Source organism: Thermobia domestica, chromosome 2, assembly GCF_964235325.1.
Source record: "Thermobia domestica chromosome 2, izTheDome1.hap1.1, whole genome shotgun sequence".
NCBI lineage: Eukaryota > Metazoa > Arthropoda > Insecta > Zygentoma > Lepismatidae > Thermobia > Thermobia domestica.
In genome coordinates this window covers 84,418,744-84,440,139 of record NC_137455.1, presented here as the reverse complement: position 1 = coordinate 84,440,139, position 21,396 = coordinate 84,418,744, and the positions used below count along the sequence as shown (strand labels likewise).

The 21,396-nt window shown below is 36.5% G+C and overlaps 1 protein-coding gene across 1 annotated transcript in view; it reads left to right on the top strand.

The window, feature by feature from the left end:
- The window catches only part of LOC145679699 (uncharacterized), a 49,167-nt gene extending 29,661 nt beyond the window's left edge, over positions 1-19,506 (top strand). Inside the window, exons 2-3 of the mRNA XM_081750270.1 lie at positions 16,775-17,139; positions 19,010-19,506. Coding sequence (XP_081606396.1) covers positions 16,843-17,139; positions 19,010-19,042 — 330 coding nt within the window. The 5' untranslated portion in view covers positions 16,775-16,842 and the 3' untranslated portion in view covers positions 19,043-19,506. The remainder of the gene's footprint in view (positions 1-16,774; positions 17,140-19,009) is intronic.
- The last annotated feature ends 1,890 nt before the right edge of the window (positions 19,507-21,396 follow it).

Here is a 21,396-nt window from a genome sequence, read left to right as displayed (position 1 = left end):
TACATTGATGACTTCCGTTCCATTCGTCTAGTCCGCAGGCGTCACACGAACAGACGGACAAACAGACATACTGTTTACTTTTATTTATATAATGTAAACTTAAATTTACAATTGAGCTCAGCTACCGGAAAACTATGGTTTTGACTCTAATATCGATCATCTTCAATTATTATTTTTACATGTTTCGATAACCCACCCTCTATTAGGGGTGTTCCTTAACTTATTGGGGATACAATTGAAAGTAACGTGAACTTTACCCAAACATTGAAAAAAGACGCTTCGTCTTCATGAGAAACCGTGACCAACTTTTGATAACTTTCGGTTCACTGGTCTGGTCCCGAGACCACATACAGACAAACAGACAGACACTTTTATTTATATTACATAAGTACAGGGGAGGTTTTGTCTAAAGCTAAAACACACATATCCTCATTCATAATGTTATTTTAACAAAAGTGATGCGTCTTTTCGTTTAGGGTTCAGCATCTGGGTCTCAGACAATTCTCCAAAAGTTTCCCACGGCAGCTGAGAACGGAATGAAATACGAAACATTAACAAAATCAACTAGATACTCTGTTATATTATATTTTATTCTTGAAACTACATAACGTGTGCATGTAGGCCTATGTATTATCTGTCAGGAAAGTAAATGTACACCTATTTTTCGAGTCTGGCATTCCTGCGCTCCATCCGTGGAGAGTATGAGAAATCAATCAAATGTTTACTGAAGGACAAGGAGAAAAGTCTAATCTGAATAAGACATTGCAGAGGGACACAAGCTATAAATACGAATAGTGCACAAGGGCGACACCGAAAGAGAAAGCCACAAACAGCTGCTAAACGGAGAAAATAGAGTAAAAATTGTCGAAGTGGAAACATAAAATACAAATACAACAAATATGCCAACAACTAAGCGTTTACCAAGCAACGATGTTGGTGTAGTGGTTAAGGTGCTGGCTTGCAAATGCAAAGGACGCCAGTTCGAATCCCCGGCAAGGACATTTTTAAAATTTTTGTTAATAATACATACAGCTCATGAGAGATGGTAAAAGAGGTCGTATTTAGTCTTTCGTAGCAATTATTATTAGTAATGTTTAGTAGTGATAATACTTTTTGCTCTACGTCGGAACGTTTCAATTTTATTCTTGTACTTAATTGCAAGATGCGTTACATGCAAAATAAGAGGAATTTTGGGGCAACAATGTAAACGCCATTTGCAATTAGTAAAGAATAAAAATTGAACGTTCCGACGTAGCTGCAAAAAGTAAAAAAAAAAAACATGGAAGTGGAGGGGTTCGAACCCATACTCATGGTTATTAAAAATACAATCTCTACATGGCTTACACCTCTCGATCACGTTTTTACGTTAGCAAATAAGAGGCTTGTGTTTAGGTGAGGCTGGTCAATACGTTTTGCAAAGAGGCCCGGTTTAGCTCTGACGCAGCACAGGTGCGAGAAAGGAGAAGGGAGCAAAACTTTTTTCTCTCCTTCTGTGTCTATTTATCTATCTATCTGTATATATATATATATATATATATATATATATATATATATATATATAACGCTATTTGAGAATACCATAACCACCCTAATTTTCAGCGGATTGAGATGAAACTTGGCACAAACATTAACTGTTGAAATATCTTGATGAGTTCGTTAACCAGAATAATCAGATGAAAATGTTCAAAATGATGGCTCTTCAAATTCTTAAAAAGTTCCAAGGGAACCAAATTTCGCCCATAAATAGGTATTCAGAAGTTTGAGTAACTTTTCCTCTTTTACTAAAATATTTGTGTGCAGGGACTTATCCTTTTTTATTGAAATATTGGACCCGATTAATCGCCTAAAGAAGGTTCACGCCCTTTCGCTACGGTCAGGCTTTTTTTGCAGGGGAGAATATTTTCCTATCGGAACAAGATGATTGTTAGTGATGATATGAAATTACACATTGAAAGTGAAGTACCTTGAGAAACGTGTTATTTGAAAGAATAATATAAATGTGCTTTCCCCTAACACAGAGAACTGTAAATCATGTATTTCGAGTTCGAGAGCGTGAATGGCGAGGAGTGTTATTTGATTTGCTTTTTAGTAACATATTGCATTGCAAATAAAGGTAGGCAACATTATTGGTAAGTAAAATAATAATAATAATAATAATAATAATAATAATAATAATAATAATAATAATAATAATAATAATAATAGTAGGTGTTGTTTGTGGCAAGGCAATATCTTCCTCAATTCTTCTTCAAACGTAATGATTGTAACGCCATATCTCCCTTTCAAACAAAATGTTAGCAATTTATATCGAGAGAACGGGAAATTGTAGAGTGATGGGAGCAACGTTGGACAGTATGTACTCATAGTTCTCAGAAAAATAAGCGATTTCAACGCAAAATGAACGAAGGGTCATTGTCATGGGGAGTCATGGGGCCACGGCAGAGCCCTCTTTAGGCAAAATGTCGATAACTTATATCGAGAGAACAGAAGATGATAGTGGGATGGGACTAACGTTGGACGTTGGACACCGTGGACCCATAAGGCGCATAGAAAAAATTAGGGCGGGGCGCTAGCCAGCCTTACTTATTTCCACATAATAATATAAAATTATATTGTCGAAATACACACACGAGTTAGCTAGTAATATTTCATATTATTATTATTATTATTATTATTATTATTATTATTATTATTATCAACAGCGTCTTTTCATTACGTGTGCATGTTTGACATGAAACCAAAGAGAAGATCCATCATTCGTAGACAGAATAAGAATAGCCAGTTACTTTAACTGTGAAGGACGGCGAAAAATACGAAAAGAGTGACTATCTGTAGCAAAAAGAAACAATACTTTCTCTCAAATGGATAAAAAAAATCAAGCCGAGATAAATTCGAACTCGCATGGACGGCGCGAAAAGCCAGTGCTTTGTCCACTTATTTTTTTTAACTGACTCACCGAACGTGTTTCAGTAACTTACTTATTCCTAATTTTACTTGCTTCACTCGTTTAACTTTTTTCTAATAACTTATAACGACAGGGACACGAACACAGAAACATCGAGGACAGTTAAAATCATAAATGCACTCCTGCCGGGAATCGAACCCGGGACACCATACAACAAAGGCGCACGTGCTAGCCACTAGACCAGTGGGGAGGGCACCGCTCACACCATGTGTCATTAGGTATTACGACCACTGTATTGCCAGCTATCACTTCTGTGGGTTGTATACTATGATCACATGTTCCTTGTTTGCTGAAAGAGTTAAACCTACATTCTATGTAATACATGAGGTATTTAGACCTACATGCTCTTCATATAATGTAATAAAAGGGTCATGCTGGGAATAAGAAAAAGAACATTCCTTGGACAAAACGGAAACTATTGGCATCAGAAATATTTATCTACGAGGCATGCGCAGTAGTATAATTCAGAATAGTTACTGTTTAGTTCAGTAAACGAAGAAAGGGGTATAAAAAAGCAAATATGTCGAGATCAACGAGATCGACCAGAGTTGACAGAGGCGGAAGAAGATGTGTAGTAATACAATAACTTGGTTAAATTGATAATTCGTTCTGTATCATGTAGTAGATCGTATCACAACTTTACGGGAGAGCAGAGAAAGACTTACTAACGCTATCATATAATAAGCTTTAGTAACACGATCATATAGACACAAATGGATGAAACTGCGAGTACTACAACTTGCATTTAACGAAATCCGTTTATAATATTCAGTGGTTTGCAGGGTTGTATAAGACACAAAAAGATAAGACACAATACAATTCTTCATACCTCAGCTTCCAGTAGCTAGATACATGCAATTTCTGGTTAGAAACTGAAACTCCTGTCGGATTTTAATACATGACGCATTGCAGGATACAAAATGCTTTGCATTACTTGTTTGTTTGTAGACAGCTACTAACTTAGTGTTCTGAAAGGTTGTGTATAAACTAGGAGAATTCCGGAGTTTGACTGAATTCCATAATTTTCCGAAATCCGGAAAGTGAATATTCCGCTTGCGAAAAATGAATTTATTTTGGTTAATATGAATCGTGGCGGAAATAAGTCTTTGACCAGGTATTGGCGACTGCTTTGAAAGAAATGTTGAGTATGAGAATTCAATCTGTCATATCTGCAGTTTCGTGTGCAGAAAAAAACAAACTTGTGAACCAACGGTTTAAGAACAACTCAAGTTATTAATGCAAACTTTGCCGACATCATAAAAGAAATACGAAAGACATTTTCAATCGAAGAAATATAACATACAAGTTTGCAAGCGGAGACAATGAAACCTAACGTAACCAGACTAAAGACGAATCGTTTACCGCGTAGCGATCGCGGTTCAGTAGTCAAGGTGCTTGTGCGAATCCACGTCGCAATTTTTTTACTTTAGGATTTTTGATGCCGATTGATCAGCGATGACATACGTTTTATTATATTCTAGGGATGGTATCGAGACGAGACGAGACGAGACTTTGTACAGTCTCGGTCTCGTCTCGGTTGATAAGTAGCGGTCTCGGTCTCGATCTCGTCTCGAGTCAAAATTCGCCGTCTCGGTCTCGGTCTCGTCTCGGTCAACAGATGCTTGTCTCGATCTCGGTCTCGGTCTCGAAGGCCAAGTCTCGGTCTCGTCTCGGGTCTCGTCTCGAAAGTCTCGAAATAAATAGTATGAAATTAAAATTGTGAAAGCATTATTATCGTACAGTCTGTCGTGTCCGGTTCTTACTTTTTGCCTTCATTCTTGTCAGAATTATGGTATGATGTACTTCTTCGTAGCTAATTTGCTAGCGCTAATGCTTTCCATGGGTGTGTTCCGGGTTCAATCATCAGTGGGTATAACATACCTGGGATAAAACCCTAATAGTAACCCATATTTCACTTTCAGCAATAAACTTTGTCTCAAATAGCCTCAGTAGGACCTATACAATTAAACTCTATTAAGTTAACTGAAGTACTATACAGTACTTCCTTTGAATCAGAATTGTTCAATACCTCCTAACGGATAACGCAACACATAGCAGCACGAATGTATTTAATCGTACCGAAATTGAAATTTTACAATTTCACAGTTATTATCCAAAAACACTCTGCTTTGATTGTCATTTTAAAAACAGAATATAACGCTCATTATCTTAACAAATAGAGTAAATTATTACTACCATATGTTTTGTTTCAAATCGATCAAATATTTTATTACCGTTTTACATCTGTGTTTAATTGACACTTAAACACAGGCACTTCCTTAACCTTATGGTGGGAGCTACAGCACTCATCTTTGCATCTGTGGTCTCGGGTTGGACCACCAAACAAGTTAGATTCAAAGTCTTATGTTTCGTATAGTTCGCGTCTCACTTTAAGTACATTCTGTTTCTTATACAAGTTTGTAAGGTCGTAATGTATAAGAATATATCCAGTGCCGTAACATAGATTAAGCTTATTCCTGAGTTCTCAGCGGTGCATCGGGCCGCGGTGGCTCAGTGGTAGAGCGTTCACCTCTGGTGCTTGGGGTCCAGGGTTCGATTCCAATCCCCACCAAGTGAATTTTGTGGTGGACAAACACCCTATGCGTGAGTTTCCTCTGGGTTCTCCGTTTCCTCTCACTTTCTTCATTCTACCATTTCATTCATGACTCATCATCACCGTCTCCTTTAGCCTAACCGGCATAACTGTGGGACGTAAAACTCAAAGATTTCATTTCATTTTTCTCAGCGGTGCATGTGATCTTTATTCGAGAAAACTAATCATGCGTTCATTACGCTCAAATTTTATATTGCTTGAAAATTACTTGCGAAACATGGACATACATATTATGTAAGTACATAGGTAATTCGAGCTATATGTATCTATTTTCTCTGTCCCGGCAAAACAAGTGATTCTTAACTTTCTAGTTTTCTTTTGTATTAATTTTCGTAGTTTTGATGCAATATGAAGGATCAAATTTGTTTTTCGCTGCATGAATTTCGTTAAATTTTGATCTGTTTTTACCCTACCTTACCTAGTAAAAGTTATATATATATATATATATATATATATATATATACTAGCAGCGTTCACCCCGCTTCGCTGCGGTCACCCCGGAACGCAATAAACGTTGTTACTTAGATAATTTTTACTTTTTCGCTTTCAAGTGATATGATAAAAACCATAGAAGATTGCAGTAAATGTTAACATTATATCGCCTGTCATTTATGTTAACCCGCCCCGCTTCGCTGCGGTCACCCCGGAACGCAATAAACTTTGTTACTTAGATAATTTTTACTTTTTCGCTTTCAAGTGATATGATAAAAACCATAGTAGATTGCAGTAAATGTTAACATTATATCGCCTGTCATTTATGTTAACCCGCCGAGTGACACGGTCATGCGGGTTGCATATAAATACGTTTATTTTTATACCTATGATGAACTAACAAAGGATTTGTACGTTATGGACACTTGAATGGTCAATTATCTCAAGACACTGGTAATTAAAAATTAAAGTGATATGATAAAAACCATCTAGGGTCCAAATCCTAATAACCCCCCAAAAATGAAAGAAATTGGTTCAGCCGTATTAGCGTGATGAGCTAACAAAGGATTTGTGCGTTCTCTTTTATATAATATATATATATATATATATATATATATATATATATATATATATATATATATATATATATATATATATATATATATATATATATATGAACTTTAGAGGTAGACAATGCTAAGTCATTTTTTGGTTAAGAATACCTTTTTAATAGACTATGTTCTTTCTAGTGGTGTAACAATTTAAGTCTAAAAGCATCCTACTACTTTGTAACTACTTAGTATAGTTTGAAAACAGTACTAAAGGTCTTACTTAAGTAAATGGTTCTTCGCTTCTCCTGTGAAATTACGAAATTATGACTTGGTTTACTTTATCTCTGAGGTTCAGATATAATAAAATCATAGCCATAATCATAATCAACCATTGTCAATCCACTGCTGGATGAAGTATTTCCAAATCTTCTCCTCAACTATCTATTGAGCAATTCTTTTTCAGGTTAACCCCCAGTTGTTCTTGATTTTGTCAAACCTTCTTGTATCAGAACGTTTCCTAGGCTGTTTTTATCTCGTGGAATCCTGTCTAGAATGGTTTTTGTTCATCGATCATAATTTCTTGCAATATGTCCAGCACATTTTCCAGCCCATGTTAAAAATTATTCAATCAGTAGCAGTTATTAGTTGCCAAACAATTCATTTCTACTGTATATATTTGGCCTACAAATAGTTCAAATTCGCTATTTTTGGAGCACAGACACGCTACTTTTTGATATTCAAATCTGGCAACACTGACTCAATGATTTAAATCAACACAATGTGAGGACCTCCATTTGGTCTAGCGGCTAGCACGGTTGGCTTCGGTTCGAGTGGTCCCGAATTCGATTTCCGGTGGGGGTACAGTTGAATGACCGAATTAGTTCGGATTCAATTATAATTATCATTAGCTCCACGTCTCCTTTAGACGCCCTAGCATAATCATGGGACGTTAAACTAAACCAAACCAAACCAAACCAAAAATCTACACAATGTGTATTACTAACTGTAAGTCCTTGAATAATTGCATATAGCTATATGGTATGGATCGAGTTTGAGGTGGTCGGTGGGGAAACTAAAACAAGTGAAATGTAACTAGGGTGTATTTAGAACTTAAATTCGAAGTGCAAGGGGACAAGAAAAAAAAATCGAATTAACCAAAAACTCTCATTTTAAAGTAAAAGCAAGGGAACAAAATAACTGTACTGTATATGAAAAACTAATTAACATGCAATGCACCTTACCTATAAAGGACCACATTTTTGTAAGGAATTAGAATAGGCGCCGCGATTCGACATTGTGCATAATGCAAGCCAATAGATCACAAACGAATCTGCTTGCCTTTTTGTCACTGTTTTAGTTTAGTTAAAAAGAATTGCACAAATATCTCGTTCTTGTAAGTCATTGGCTAGTGGAGGACAGGGTTCGATGTCATTGACATTTCTACAGAAGAGATGGAGACTTCCAGGTTATTGAGGAGGTGGAGAGATGCGTACCAACCATCTTCTGCCGGATTCTCTATAACGTGAGGGAGTCCAGCTGAGGTGGTATCAACAAAATGTCTCTTTCCCATGGTCGCTTCTGGATAAGATAACAGATAAATAAAAACCAGTTGAAATTACATTGTTCTATATCTATTTACAATTTGTCGAACACTACAAATTTTTCCACTGTAAGTACTTCGAATTATCCAAAGAGGAGGTTCAAATGTTCGATTTACCCACGATTTTTTACTATTGTTTTTAATAAAGTTTCCAAGGGGAATAAGCTTTTGTTCGAATTATCCAAGTTCGAATTAAAAAAAAAGTCCGCTGTATATAGGCGCGGATCCAAGGGAAGGGTTATAGGGGCTATATCCCCACTTAACGTTCAGGTATACACTGAATAAAATGTGCTTCAATCCTGCTTTACACTGGATAAAGAGGCAAAGTATGGTTTAGCTAACATATAATGGGCCACCCTATATATATATATATATATATATATATATAGGGTGGCTCATTTTAATCTTTCCACGGAAATATCTCGAAAACGGTTAAACATAAATGAACTGAACAAAAACTCAAATAGAAAATACTATGGGGCAAATCGAATAGTGATGTCATGGTGTCCCTCAGGGCCTCTCTTCAAGGGCGCCCGGGGCCCAACTTTAAAATTTTAATTCGAAACCAGGGGCGAGTGACATCTCATTCGATAGATCTTTAAAAACTAAAAAGTGTTGTGGTAAAAAAATTTCATATCGGTTATCGTATTGAAAATGGGCGCCAAGACATGGTGCCTGTATTAGATAAAACGTTCAGTACCACTAATATGAAAACGTTTGGAGATTAATGAACAGGATAAAATTCGTATAGGAAATCGCAGAAGGTATTTATTATTCCATGCCTCGAGAATAATCCAACGGAGAAAAAGATTATTAAAGTATAAGTAAGATAATGCTAAAGAGGAAATCTAATTCTTAGAAAATTATCTTTCCGATCACTCTCCATAAATGAGTGAAGCGGAAATGAATGGTAAAATCTCAAATGAGAACCCCACTTTTACTTGCAATAGGTATGGTTTGTCTGAAACACTTGGGTGTACAAGTGACTGTTATTGTAATGAAGTAATGAACCAATATTGTGCAGACGACTTTTGAACAAAACTAACATTTGTACACGTTGTTCTAAAATTGCATTGTTCGACAAATTGGTTTCGCATTTCAGTTGATTCATTTTTGCACAAATCATTGCCTGCAATCAAAATGGAAAGTAATATTTAACAAGTATTTTACTTACTTTTTTTTCTATTACAGACACCTATCTGTTATAAAATCACATTTCAGATAATTTTGTTGTGTAGATACAATTTGCAAAAACTAAGGTTCTCATTTGCAATTTCACCGTTTCTTCCCGTCCCGCTTCACCCACTTACGGAGGACGTTGGAACGATGATTTTCTAGAAACTAGATTTCCTCCTTTGCATTATGGCACTTTTACTCTAAGCATCTTCTCCTCTGTTGCAACATTTTCGAGTCCTGGAATGATAAATACCCTCTGTGATCTCCTATAGGAATTTTATTCCGTTCATACGTTATTATTTTCAACCGTTTTCATATTAGTGGTACTGGACGTTTTATCTGATACAGGCACCATGTCTTGGCGGCAATTTTGAAAACGGTGACCCATATGAACAATCTTTTGCCACAACGCTGTTTAGTGTATGAAGATCTATCGAACGAGGTATCATTTGACCCTTATTTTCGTTTAAAATTTCTAAGTTGGGCCTGGGCCCCCATGAAAGCCGGCCCTGGGGGCACCGCGACAATATCATTCGATTTGCCCCGTGAATTTAATATTTGAATTTTTGTTTGGTTCATTTATATTTAACCGTTTTCATATTAGTGCTATTAGACCTTTATCTGATGCAGGTAACATATCTTGCGGGCTATTTTGAATACGGTGACAGATATGAAAAATCTTTTGCCACATCGCTTTTTATTTTTTAAAGACCTATCGAACGAGGTGTTACTCGACTCATGTTTCCATTTAAGATTTTAAAGTTGGGCCCCGGGCGCCCATGAAAAGCGGCCCTGGGGAGCAGCATGACATCGCCGTTCGATTTGCCTCATGGTATTTCTTATTTGAGTTTTTGTTCAGTTCATTTATGTTCAACCGTTTTCGAGATATTTCCGTGGAAAGATTAAAATGGGCAACCTTATATACGCCCTATACGCCCTATATATATATATATATATATATATATATATATATATATATATATATATATATATATATATATATATATATGATAGAGAGAGAGAGAGAGAAGATAATATACAACAGCATTGGATTTTGTTTTGAGAGAAGCTTGAGGAACGGGTAACAAACATTTGTGTTGTACGTGCAATGCGAAAAAATTATTATAAATTTATTTCGGGAGGGGCTTGAGCCCGATACCTACCCCCTAAATACGCCACTGTACATCAATCAACTGTTCCCATATTATCTCATACAGCAACGAAACAAATTTTGAGTAAAGGAAAAATAACTATCAATATTCGAGACGAGACCGAGACTTTCGAGACTGAGCATGGTCTCGTCTCGGTCTCGTCTCGATTTATAGAGGTCTGTCTCGGTCTCGGTCTCGTCTCGGTATGTAAAAGTCCGTCTCGGTCTCGGTCTCGTCTCGGTATATAAAAGTCCGTCTCGGTCTCGGTCTCGTCTCGATAATTCGAGACGAGACCGAGACGAGACCGAGACTAGTCTCGGTCTCGGTACCATCCCTATTATATTCAGATATTTGAATACTCGGATGTTTCAATACTTGAACTATCAAATCTTGAACTTCAAATCTTCAGGAATAATAATAGTAATAATAATAAACTAATAATAATTATTATTATCTCGTAGAAGATTAAAAGCTAGAAGCTAATTATTGCTCAGGTCATACCATTACAACCAGAAACGTGACATTTGGTTTAATGTTGCCCACGAGAAACGGAATTTCTCATCTCGCTTCTAAAACAAACAAAATAACATGAGAATTAACATTTTACATTCGAGGCGGGACAAGGCTAACTCAAAATTTTCGTCTCGCTTTGGAGATGATAATCGAGATGAGACGAAAAGTGTCGTAAACATTTCTCGTCTTGTCAACATTCTCGAAATAGTGTATGTCCATTCTTTAAGTAACAATTGCTCTGTAGACTGAATCTCATAGGCTATTTCGTTACATTGTATTTCAGAGCTCATTGAATTATAGTCTTGGTAGGTATTTTTGTAGCAAAGCTTTTATATTTACCTCTGCATATCCTAAAAATTAGTTTATTATATGTCTTACTGTTGCGTGATATTCAGTTATTTTTATTACACTTATTTTCCTTAAAACATACAGTAGAATATTTTCTACATGAAACTTCAGTGGAACGCTCTAGTTTAAAATTTTGGTGGTTGCAGAGGTGTCTCTTGAAGGTACGGAACCATTTCCCCGAAATCTCTACTTTTAAGTAAGTTTGCCAAATTTTAGGGCAAGTTTAAAACTTTTAATGCCATTATTATTATTATTATTATTATTATTATTATTATTATTATTATTATTATTATTATTATTATTATTATTATTATTATTATTATTATTATACTCTTGAACTTGCACGGCAAAATTACTGTATAATACGATATCATTTCTGTAATTTTACTCCATTGTATGTTATTTAGTTTATTAATGGGCACTGGGGGGCGCGGTGGCTCAGTGCTAGAGCGTTCACCTCCGGTGCTTGGGGTCCCTGGTTCGATCCCAGCTCGCGCCGTGTGAACTTTGTGGTGGACAAACACCGTGCTCGTGGGTTTTCTCGGGGTTCTCCCGTTTCCTCCCACTTTCTTCATTCCACCATTTCACTCATTTCTCATTATCACCGTCTCCTTTAGCCTAACCGGCATAACCGTGGGACGTTAAACTTAAAGATTTCATTTTTTTAAATGGGCACTAAATTGTCTCCAGATTATCGAATAAATTAACTTCGGCATGCACTTTGGTGGAAATATCATTACAGGAACATTACCGGTTCGTTCCAAACATCAGGGCTGAACTTAGCAATACTTAGCTTATGATGTTCCATGAGAAGATAATGTTGGGGTGAAGTGTTGTCTTGTGAGTAATACAGCTAATCAATAGCTTCAAATCCTTTTCAAGTTATTTTTATTTTCAAAGCAGCCGTGAAGAATCAAAGAGTGACTTCTCATACTAAATGAGCAATCCTTAAGAAAGTGGACGCAAACACTTGTATCATGATAGAGACGATTTACGCATGTTAATTGGGAAAGGGCAAGGAAATTACTAGGACACTCGAAACACTTCGTTCATCTGCAGTATTCACTTTTTAATTTATCGTTCTAAGAAAAAAAAACACTACACCATTTGTTATTGTTAAACTAACTTTGGCTAGCGCAATCGGTGGAATATGATGGTCTCTCTAATAGCCACATTTCTGAAGAAGTTTGCCTATTGTAGAGACTCGCATGTGTAAAATTCGGAAAAATTTCGTTTTACCGATCACCGCCCTCTGATTCATACCCTTGGTTAGATATACTTGTTTCCTCATTTTCATTGTATCACTTCTCTAATAAATGTCAGTGGATTTTTTTTTACCAAGTTTTCACTTAACATCTCAAACGAGTAATACGCTCTCTTTTACCACCTCTCACGTGCTGTATGCATTATTAAAAAATCATTCTACTTGTAGTGGATTCGAACTTACGTCTTTTGTAATTTTTAATCTAGCGTCTTAGCACTACATTCCTGCGTTGTAACCATCTAGAATATGAGAATTAAATCAATACAGAGAAAGCGGAGAAAAAGAAAGTAGATATTGCCGAAGTGGGAACATAAAATACAAATGGGAACATATATTCCAACAACTAAACGTTTACCAAGCAACGATCTTCGTGTAGTAGTTAAGGCGCTAGTTTACAAATCCAAAGGACGGCGGTTCGAATTGCTCCAAGGAGTATATATATATATATTTAGGTTTTTAAAAATAATGCATAGAGCACATGAGAGGTGGTGAAAGAGAACGTATTATCCGTTTAATACGTTAAGTGAAAAAGAGTTAAAAATTTCGGTGAAATTTATTAGAGAAGTGAAACAATGAAAACGAGGAAGCAGGTATATTTAATCAGGGGTATGTATCAGAGGGTGATAATCTCAAAAACTGCAAATTTTCCCGAATTTCGCACATGTGAGTCTCTACGATAGGCAAATTTCCTCAGAAATGTACCTATTGCAGAGACCATCTTGCCAGAAATGCTGTAAAATTTCTATGCAATTTTGCCCTTTTGTCTATCATCACCTCTGAAACGGAAAGAGAGAGAGAGAGAGAGATGTTCCCGGAACTGAGAGTAAGGTGCTTCCATTCAAATCAACGAGTTGACAAATGGACGCTTACATAATGAGAATGCGGAATACCAACAACTATTTAAACATCAAAGTGATAATTGCAAGCATTATCACCTGAGGTTCCGGAGCCGGGACGGTCAATGAAACATGATCCGATGTCGGACGTCGAGAAATAATTTGATAATGAAATGAAAACAGAACTTTAGAAAATAAATTATTATGATGCACTAGACACAACATGATTGCTTGTTTCTTCTTCTCATGTTAAATTGTCTACTTTAAGCGATGCGAGACGAAGCCTGTGTCTCGTCTCGTGGCTATCCCAATGTCATCTCGTGTTTCCGAAATGAGACAAATCGTTATCTCGTCTCCTTTCGTCTAATTTACATTCGTAAACCTCATAATAATAGAAGTAAAATAGAGAGCCATGCGACTTCGAAATGTAACGAAGTTTACAAGTTAGAATTGATAATCGGACAAGAGAGAGCTATGGAATGCTTTCGAGACATTTAAAACGCGATGAGTCCAGACAAGGACATGCCACGTCTCGTGTTGGAAAACGAGACGAGACAGACGCTTTGTCTCGTCTCGGATTTAACCAAGCCTATATTGTCTCTCCCATGCTGAATTGGAAACCTCTCGCCAGAATTGAAGTGGGTCTTGTGTCAAACGAGACATGTGGGTCAAGATGTGTAAGTCAGTCAGTGGGTCGTGGGACAACAGGATGTGATCCACTGCAATCCACCACCCACCGTGACCCACCATAAACCAGCGATCCACCATAATCTACAGAGTCGCTACCATCCATTGACACACTCTATTTAGGGCATTGTATATAGTATCCTCTGAATCTGGTGAATGTCTACATTTTACTTTTAGGGTCTCTATTTTCTTTTTTTCTTTTTTGGCATTTGTTTCTATTTACTTACCTGAGATGACTATATCTTACAAGGGAAAAGCAGGCTTTGTTAAATGAACTTTCGCGATTTAGTAGTGCATATTTAAAGTGTTAATATTACAAACTGGGAGAGCGCAATAACTAGAAATAGCTTAGAAAATGCGTCTTAAAGTTTATTAATGTTCTCAATTACCTTCACGCACTATTCTTGAGAAGTGCAACTGCTCCTACTCTTTTGACGCTTGCCATGGCGGAACAAGAGGGCACGTTAGTTAGAATTCTTAGAATGAGAAAAGGTCAATCGGAGGTGTTGTGCGAACAGGTGCGTACCCAGAAACATTTGTTGGATGGGTCCCATACCACAACACACTATCTCTATGTATTATTGAACTAGTGTTACATACATCCAAGTAAACGGCAAACAATTTTTAAGTAGTTCCACCTATGTTTTCAAAAATAATAAAATAAATACGATAGAACTTTATTTTTTTAATAACAAGAGTACAATTATAGTGTAAGATGAAATGTTCAGGCTACACCAGGGGTGCCCACAAGGGGGGGGCTATGACGCAAACTGCGTCATTGAAATATTAGGGGGGGTAAAAATCTATATAAATATGTTTGAGGGGGTCTAAAAATTCATCGAAATGATTTTTTTCCATGGAAGAACACCTACTGATAGACAATTGAGGGGGGTGCGTCATGGACATGAGGGGGGGTGGGCACCACTGGGCTACACCAATCTTTTCTCTGTTAAAGTAGGTATAATTTTATTAAGAAAGTATACCAATATCTTTCGTGATATTAAGATTGGACGGGTTTCGCAATTGGTGAACCCCTTTGATGCGTCCCTAGTGCACACAAAACACAAGCATATTATTTTAAAAAGTTATAGTTTTTCTTTTTTTTTCTGGATGTGTCCGGACCTGGTGTACCTCCTCTGCACTTCTTGATGCATCTAGCAAGTAGCATATTATTTTTCGCAGAAGTGGTTAAAATGTGCATATTCTAATTTTGTTTAATAAACAAAATGCAAGAACTTTATTTCTGTTTCAATTTGGAAATTGTGTATCTGTTTTAGAGAAGGCAAAAAAAAAAAAAAAAAAAAAAAATATTTACAGTAGGCAGCCCGGTCTAGCCCCTCCATGGGCCCTCTAGGCCCTCATTAGGTATATATATTTTTTTTCGATTCAGTACATGCCTTTACTACTTTCTAATTCTGTTAAGAATTCTAATTTTACGAAGAATTGTATGCATGCATTTTCTTTAATTACTTCTTTCAAGGCTCTACAGGACATCAGAGATGATATAAGTACTTCTTCAATCTGGATGGCGGTAGACCAAACTACTGATTCCTGTGGTAGATACATTGCAAATGTAGTCGTTGGAAAGCTAGATCCAGATGAACCAGGAACACCTCACTTGATATTGAGCAGAGAATTGAAAAAACAACAACACATTTTTCAATTTATTTTTCATTTTTTCTTTCTTTCTTTTCTTTAAAAAATATTGTGTATTGAAATTGGAATTGAACATTAGGTGTGTCCTGAATATCGAAGCGGCCCCAATGTCTTATTTTGTTTAAACTCTATAGAAGTTTTTTTTCTTTTTTCTCGTAAGCAAACCAATTCGAAAACTAAATCCAATGGAATTGAAACCTGGATACCTGTGTATTCATGGCAATGTAACTGAAGTATTCAATGCAAATATTCTTACGTATCTTTAGTAAACAATACAGTTGCTTCACAATACAGTTCAAAGATCTTTGATATCGTTTTTAAAACTGTCAGTTGTTAAAAAAAAATCTTGCCTAACGTACACGCATTTTCTTGTCGATATATATATATATATACAGTGGCGGATCCAAGGGGAGGGGTATAGGGGCTATAGCCCCCCCCCCCTTGACGCTCAGGTTTACACTGGATAAAATGGGCTTCAATCCTGCTTTACACTGGATAAAACGGCAAACTATGGTTTAGCCCCTCCCTTGATCATATCCTGGATCCGCCACTGTATATATATATATATATATATATATATATATATATATATATATTTGATTGCTCTGCCAACTGGGCCTTTCAGTATTAGAGTTACCGTTTTGTAATTAACGGATCCATTGAATCAGGATCATTTCAGGTTTTTCTCGGGGAGAAGGCGGGGCAAGACCCTCCGATATAAGAAAGATTTATCGATTTTCACGGAAATATTACTATCTTATTGATAAAATTATATAAATTTCAAATTCAGGGGGGAGACAATCGTCTCCCCCCATGGAAGCCCAAGTGACGCCCCTGCATTGAACTTTTTTTTTTTTCTAAATCACAACTCAGTATTTTCAATGATGTGTTGACGAGAACTATTTATATTGCTTTGATTCTTTCCGTAATTTCTATTTACAGTTTAAACTAATCGAAAATTTTGAACTCATGTTTTTTCAGGTATTTTGTGGCCAGGTGGTGAGAAAGAGAACAAATTTCTGATATTACTAACAGATTCAGCTCCTTACATGCTCAAAGCTGGAGATGCATTAAAAGTATTTTATCCTAAGCTGATTCATGTAACATGTATTGTTCATGGAATACATAGACTTGCAGAAGAAATACGAGGTCAATTTCCAAATGTAAACCAACTTATTCCTTCTGTAAAAAAGGTGTTTGTAAAAGCACCTTCCAAAGTGGTTTCATTTAGATTTAGAGAAATGTTGCCTGGGATACCATTACCTCCAGAACCAATTATAACACGATGGGGAACATGGATTGAAGCAGGGCTGTATTACAGCCAACATTTACAAGATGTCAAAAGAGTAAGTTTTTTTTTTTTTAAAAAAAAAAAAAAGTCGTTATTCTGTTTGATTTAAGATACTTTAAGCGATTTCGCACTAGCTATTTTTCTTTAAGCAAGCACATTCGACTTGTGTGGAAGGAAGGATTCAGGGGAGAAAAGGGTTGCCATACGTCCCGGTTTTCCGGGATTGTCAACATTTTTGAGTTCAATGTCTTTGTGTCTCGACAGATTCGCTCGGATTTCAAAATTTGAAGTTATATATGCTAATTTTGAGGTTACTATTTGTTAGTAAATATGGACTATTTAATTTGATCCAAGTTATCTGAAGATTTTAGTTAATAGATTACTTTTATTGCAGTGCAGAGAATTTTTGGTTTCAAATTGTGTGAAATGATAATACTGACAATAGCAAAATCATTCCTAGAGATGAGCAGAATCGAGTATTTTTTGAGAATTGAGTCCGTACTTGATTTTGTCGCAGACAATCAATTTTGGATTCAGATCGTTATTGTTTTCCTCCGTAGCTAATAATCCCTCCCTCCACCCAAACCCCACACACAGCGCGCGCTCTTGCAATCTAACAATGCAAAGTAACTTCGTGACCAAGAAACCAAGGCACGAGCTTTCTATAAGCGTACTATCGGGTTCAGTTCCTTGTTGGGGTACTTGCCTCAGATAAAAGTGGCAGAACAGCAATAGATCCTGTCTGATATAGCCTCGGTGCTAGAAACAGACTTAAAATCTCAACTATTTATTCAATCAAAATTAGGGCACAGTGGTAGAGTGTTAGGGCCTAATCTTTAGCGTTAGGGGTCCCTGTTCAGTTCCTTCATATTTGAACGAGTGTCCCAGTTACAGTTCCCTAATTTATGGCAATCATCTTTTAGTACAAGCTTTTAGCCAACTGCAAAATTTAGAACGAATTCGATAAAATTTAGGGGGCACACAGACAAACCCCTAGCTACGGCTAAAGGCTCGTACTAAAAACAGGATTGCCTTAAATTTGGGAACTGAAACAGGGATACTTGTTAAAATACGAAGGAACTGAACCCCACCACTGTGTCCCAGTCTTGATTGAATTGTTAGTTGCGATTTAAAATCTCTTTCTAGCATCGAGGCTATATCAGGCGGGATTTATTGCTAGACCTAAAAGTTTGTTCTGACACTTTTATCCGAGGCAAGTACCCCGATAAGGAATTGAATCCGACAGTACGCTTACAGAAAGCTCGTGTAATAGCTACTTGGCCACGAAAGAAATATAACAAGAATATAAGGTGAACTCACGGCTCCTCCCCAAATTACAGCCTGCTCAAATTATCTGACGTTACTCCCCCTATTATTGTTCTAGCTACGGGTCTAACACATACACAATAGATTTATTTGTGTCTCACATGTCACATCATATTATATATATATATAATCAGAGTAAGAATCAGTGGCCTTTAATTGAAATAGTTGACTTCTCGCATGACTGTTTTTACTTGATTGTAAGCCAACTTTTGAAAAACTTTTTTCTTGGCTCGAAAAATGTCACTCGGTTTAGGATCGGTGTAGTAGATTTTATCAGGAAAGGCAAATTTTATGTTGCTCATGTCTGGCTTTTTCAGATATTTTAAGCATTCACACGAAGAGAAATGAATTTCTTTAGATAAGAAGCACATTCTTCAGTAGAATTCAGTAGCATATAGTGCATGTACTTTGTATGCTTCAGGAATAAATTTCAATTCTTTTTCTATTTTCGTGTTTGATTTTTGGGGATAGGCTTATAATCTGGTAAATACGGTATATTTATTTATTCTGGTTGGTTGTGTTACTGTTTTGATTGCCTACTAGTTTTGTTTTCATTTTACGAATTTTTCAGGCAGATTACTTCCCTTGTACATTTTCAGGTACTAGACTGTTTCGACCCCCCAGGAAGCTAAATGCATAGAGGAAGCAAGGAATGCGTGCAGTGCTGACAACATTCAAGCAGATCTAGCCTTTATTAGTACACATTGTCGGTCACTACCCAAGACGATCACTCATTTAGAAGAACAAGGTTTGCAGCTTTCAACATCACTAGAGCTGTTTAATACTGTGGTAAAACAACACCCACCTGGGCAAGTTGGAAACAAAATTGCAAAAAAGGCAGCATCAGTAATAGCAAGATACCCGGGACTGAAATTCTTGCAGAATGTAAATAGTGTTCTAAGTGGTGTATCTACAAAAGTTTTTCAAGAACATTCCGCTGACGAAATAGCATCGCAAAAATTCTGTCCAATTACTACTTGTGACAATGAAATATCGTTTTCTACTTATAAAAACATACTTTCAGACAAACGGAAAAGTTTCTCCAACAAAATATTGAAAAACACATAGTAATTTATTGCAACCGCAAACAATCAAATGTGCCGAAATGAAATGTATTGTGTGTAGCGTATTTGAAACATTGAAATAAATGTGCATTTCGTTATTTATTTCGTTAGCTTATGTTTCTTTTAATGCATATTTCACAACCTGAAGTGCATATCCTTAAGGTTTTTTGTGCATATTTAGGTAAGTTTTAGTGCATACCGATCCGCCCTCTAGTTATAAGTGATGATGGTTATGTGTAGTGCTGCCCAAGGGCAGACCTTTGGCGTGAAGGTCCCTGAGCAAGGAAAATGCATGTGAGATAATCATGGCGTTCTAAGAATGGGACCTGCAGGGCAACATGGGATCCTACTCACGTGTGTTTTCACCAGAAATCGGACCTTTTGAACACAAGGCAAGGGTGTGGGAATAAAAAAAAGAAAACATCGGATCACCATCAATTCACTTCTGGCTAGAGATGCAAAAAAGCCGGCTTTTTTCAATCGATGGTTTTTTGCACATAAAAAGCCGGCTTTTTTGAAAAAAAAACGGCTTTTTTGAAAAAAAAACGAGAATTTTGGAAATTTTGGCTTTTTTAATTTTCATGATTTTTCTATTTAAATAGCTTTCTTATAGTATACTCTAAAGTTAAATAAGATTTCATGACCTAAATGCTATATTTCGCTCTGGAATTCACCATCATGATAAATGGAACACTTTTATGAATTAAAGTAAACATAAAGTACGTAGTATTTGAGGGCAACTGTAGAAGATATTTAACTTTATTTTAACTTCTGAGTTATCGACATTTTTTTCTTTTGTACGTCGTTTCTTTTTAGTCATCTGTGTTTCATTTCCTAGAGATTAGTAGGCCTACTCTAGCTTCTAGCACATAAGTTCAACTTTTGTTTTTTAATATATCCGTCAGAGCGTACGTTTGTCAGTATATCTGTCAAAGCGTACTTCGACACTCTTGTTATACTGTAGCTGTGCAATGATTTAGCAATAATCTTCCGGATACAAATTTGAATACCATTTTATACAAATAACCAGTAGCGGATTCAGAAAAGTATTTTGGGAGGTGTTTCTCTGCTTAATGTTTGTTTTTTTCTAAAATTCCCTAATTTTATTAGCGAGTTTATGAGTACAAGCATAACTAATATTAGGGCCGCGGTGGCTCAGTGGTAGAGCGTTCACCTCTGGTGCTAGGGGTCTCGGGTTCAAACCCTGCTCCCGCCAAGTGAACTTTGTGGTGGACAAACACTGTGTGCGTGGGTTTTCTCGGGGTTCTCCCGTTTCCTCCCACTTTCTTCATTCCACCATTTCATTCATCTCTCATCATCACCGTCTCCTTTAGCCTAACCGGCATAACCGTGGGACGTAAAACTCAATAATTTCATTTCATTTCACAACTAATATTTCGTTTTGTTTGTATATTCAGCAATAACCTTCCGGATACAACCTTGAAGACCATTTTATACTGATAATCAGTGGCGGATTTAGAAAAGTATTTTGGGAAGGGTTTTTCTTATTAATGTTTAGTTTTTCTAAAAATACCTAATTTTTATTTGAGAAGAGCTTGAAGTTTATGAGTAAAAGGCATAACAAATATTTCGTTTGTTTTAGAAATTCTGTAATTTCGGGGTACAAGCTTCACCCGTAAAACATCCCAACCCTAAACCCCTTCGCATCCGTCAATGCTGGTAATTAGTAAAAACAAAGATTTAAAAACGATAAGAAACGAAGTAGGCCAGAACTCACAGTACATGCATTATCTCTACATTCACAGATACACTTAGAAAACACTTTTGTCAAAATGGTCGAATGCGGGGTTGAATCCCGGACTTCCCGATAGAAGCGCAAATGCTAACCACTCACTCATGGTTGTTGTGCAGTTGTGCTTAACTTCAATATATTCTCTCTATATATGGCCTATAGAATCCGA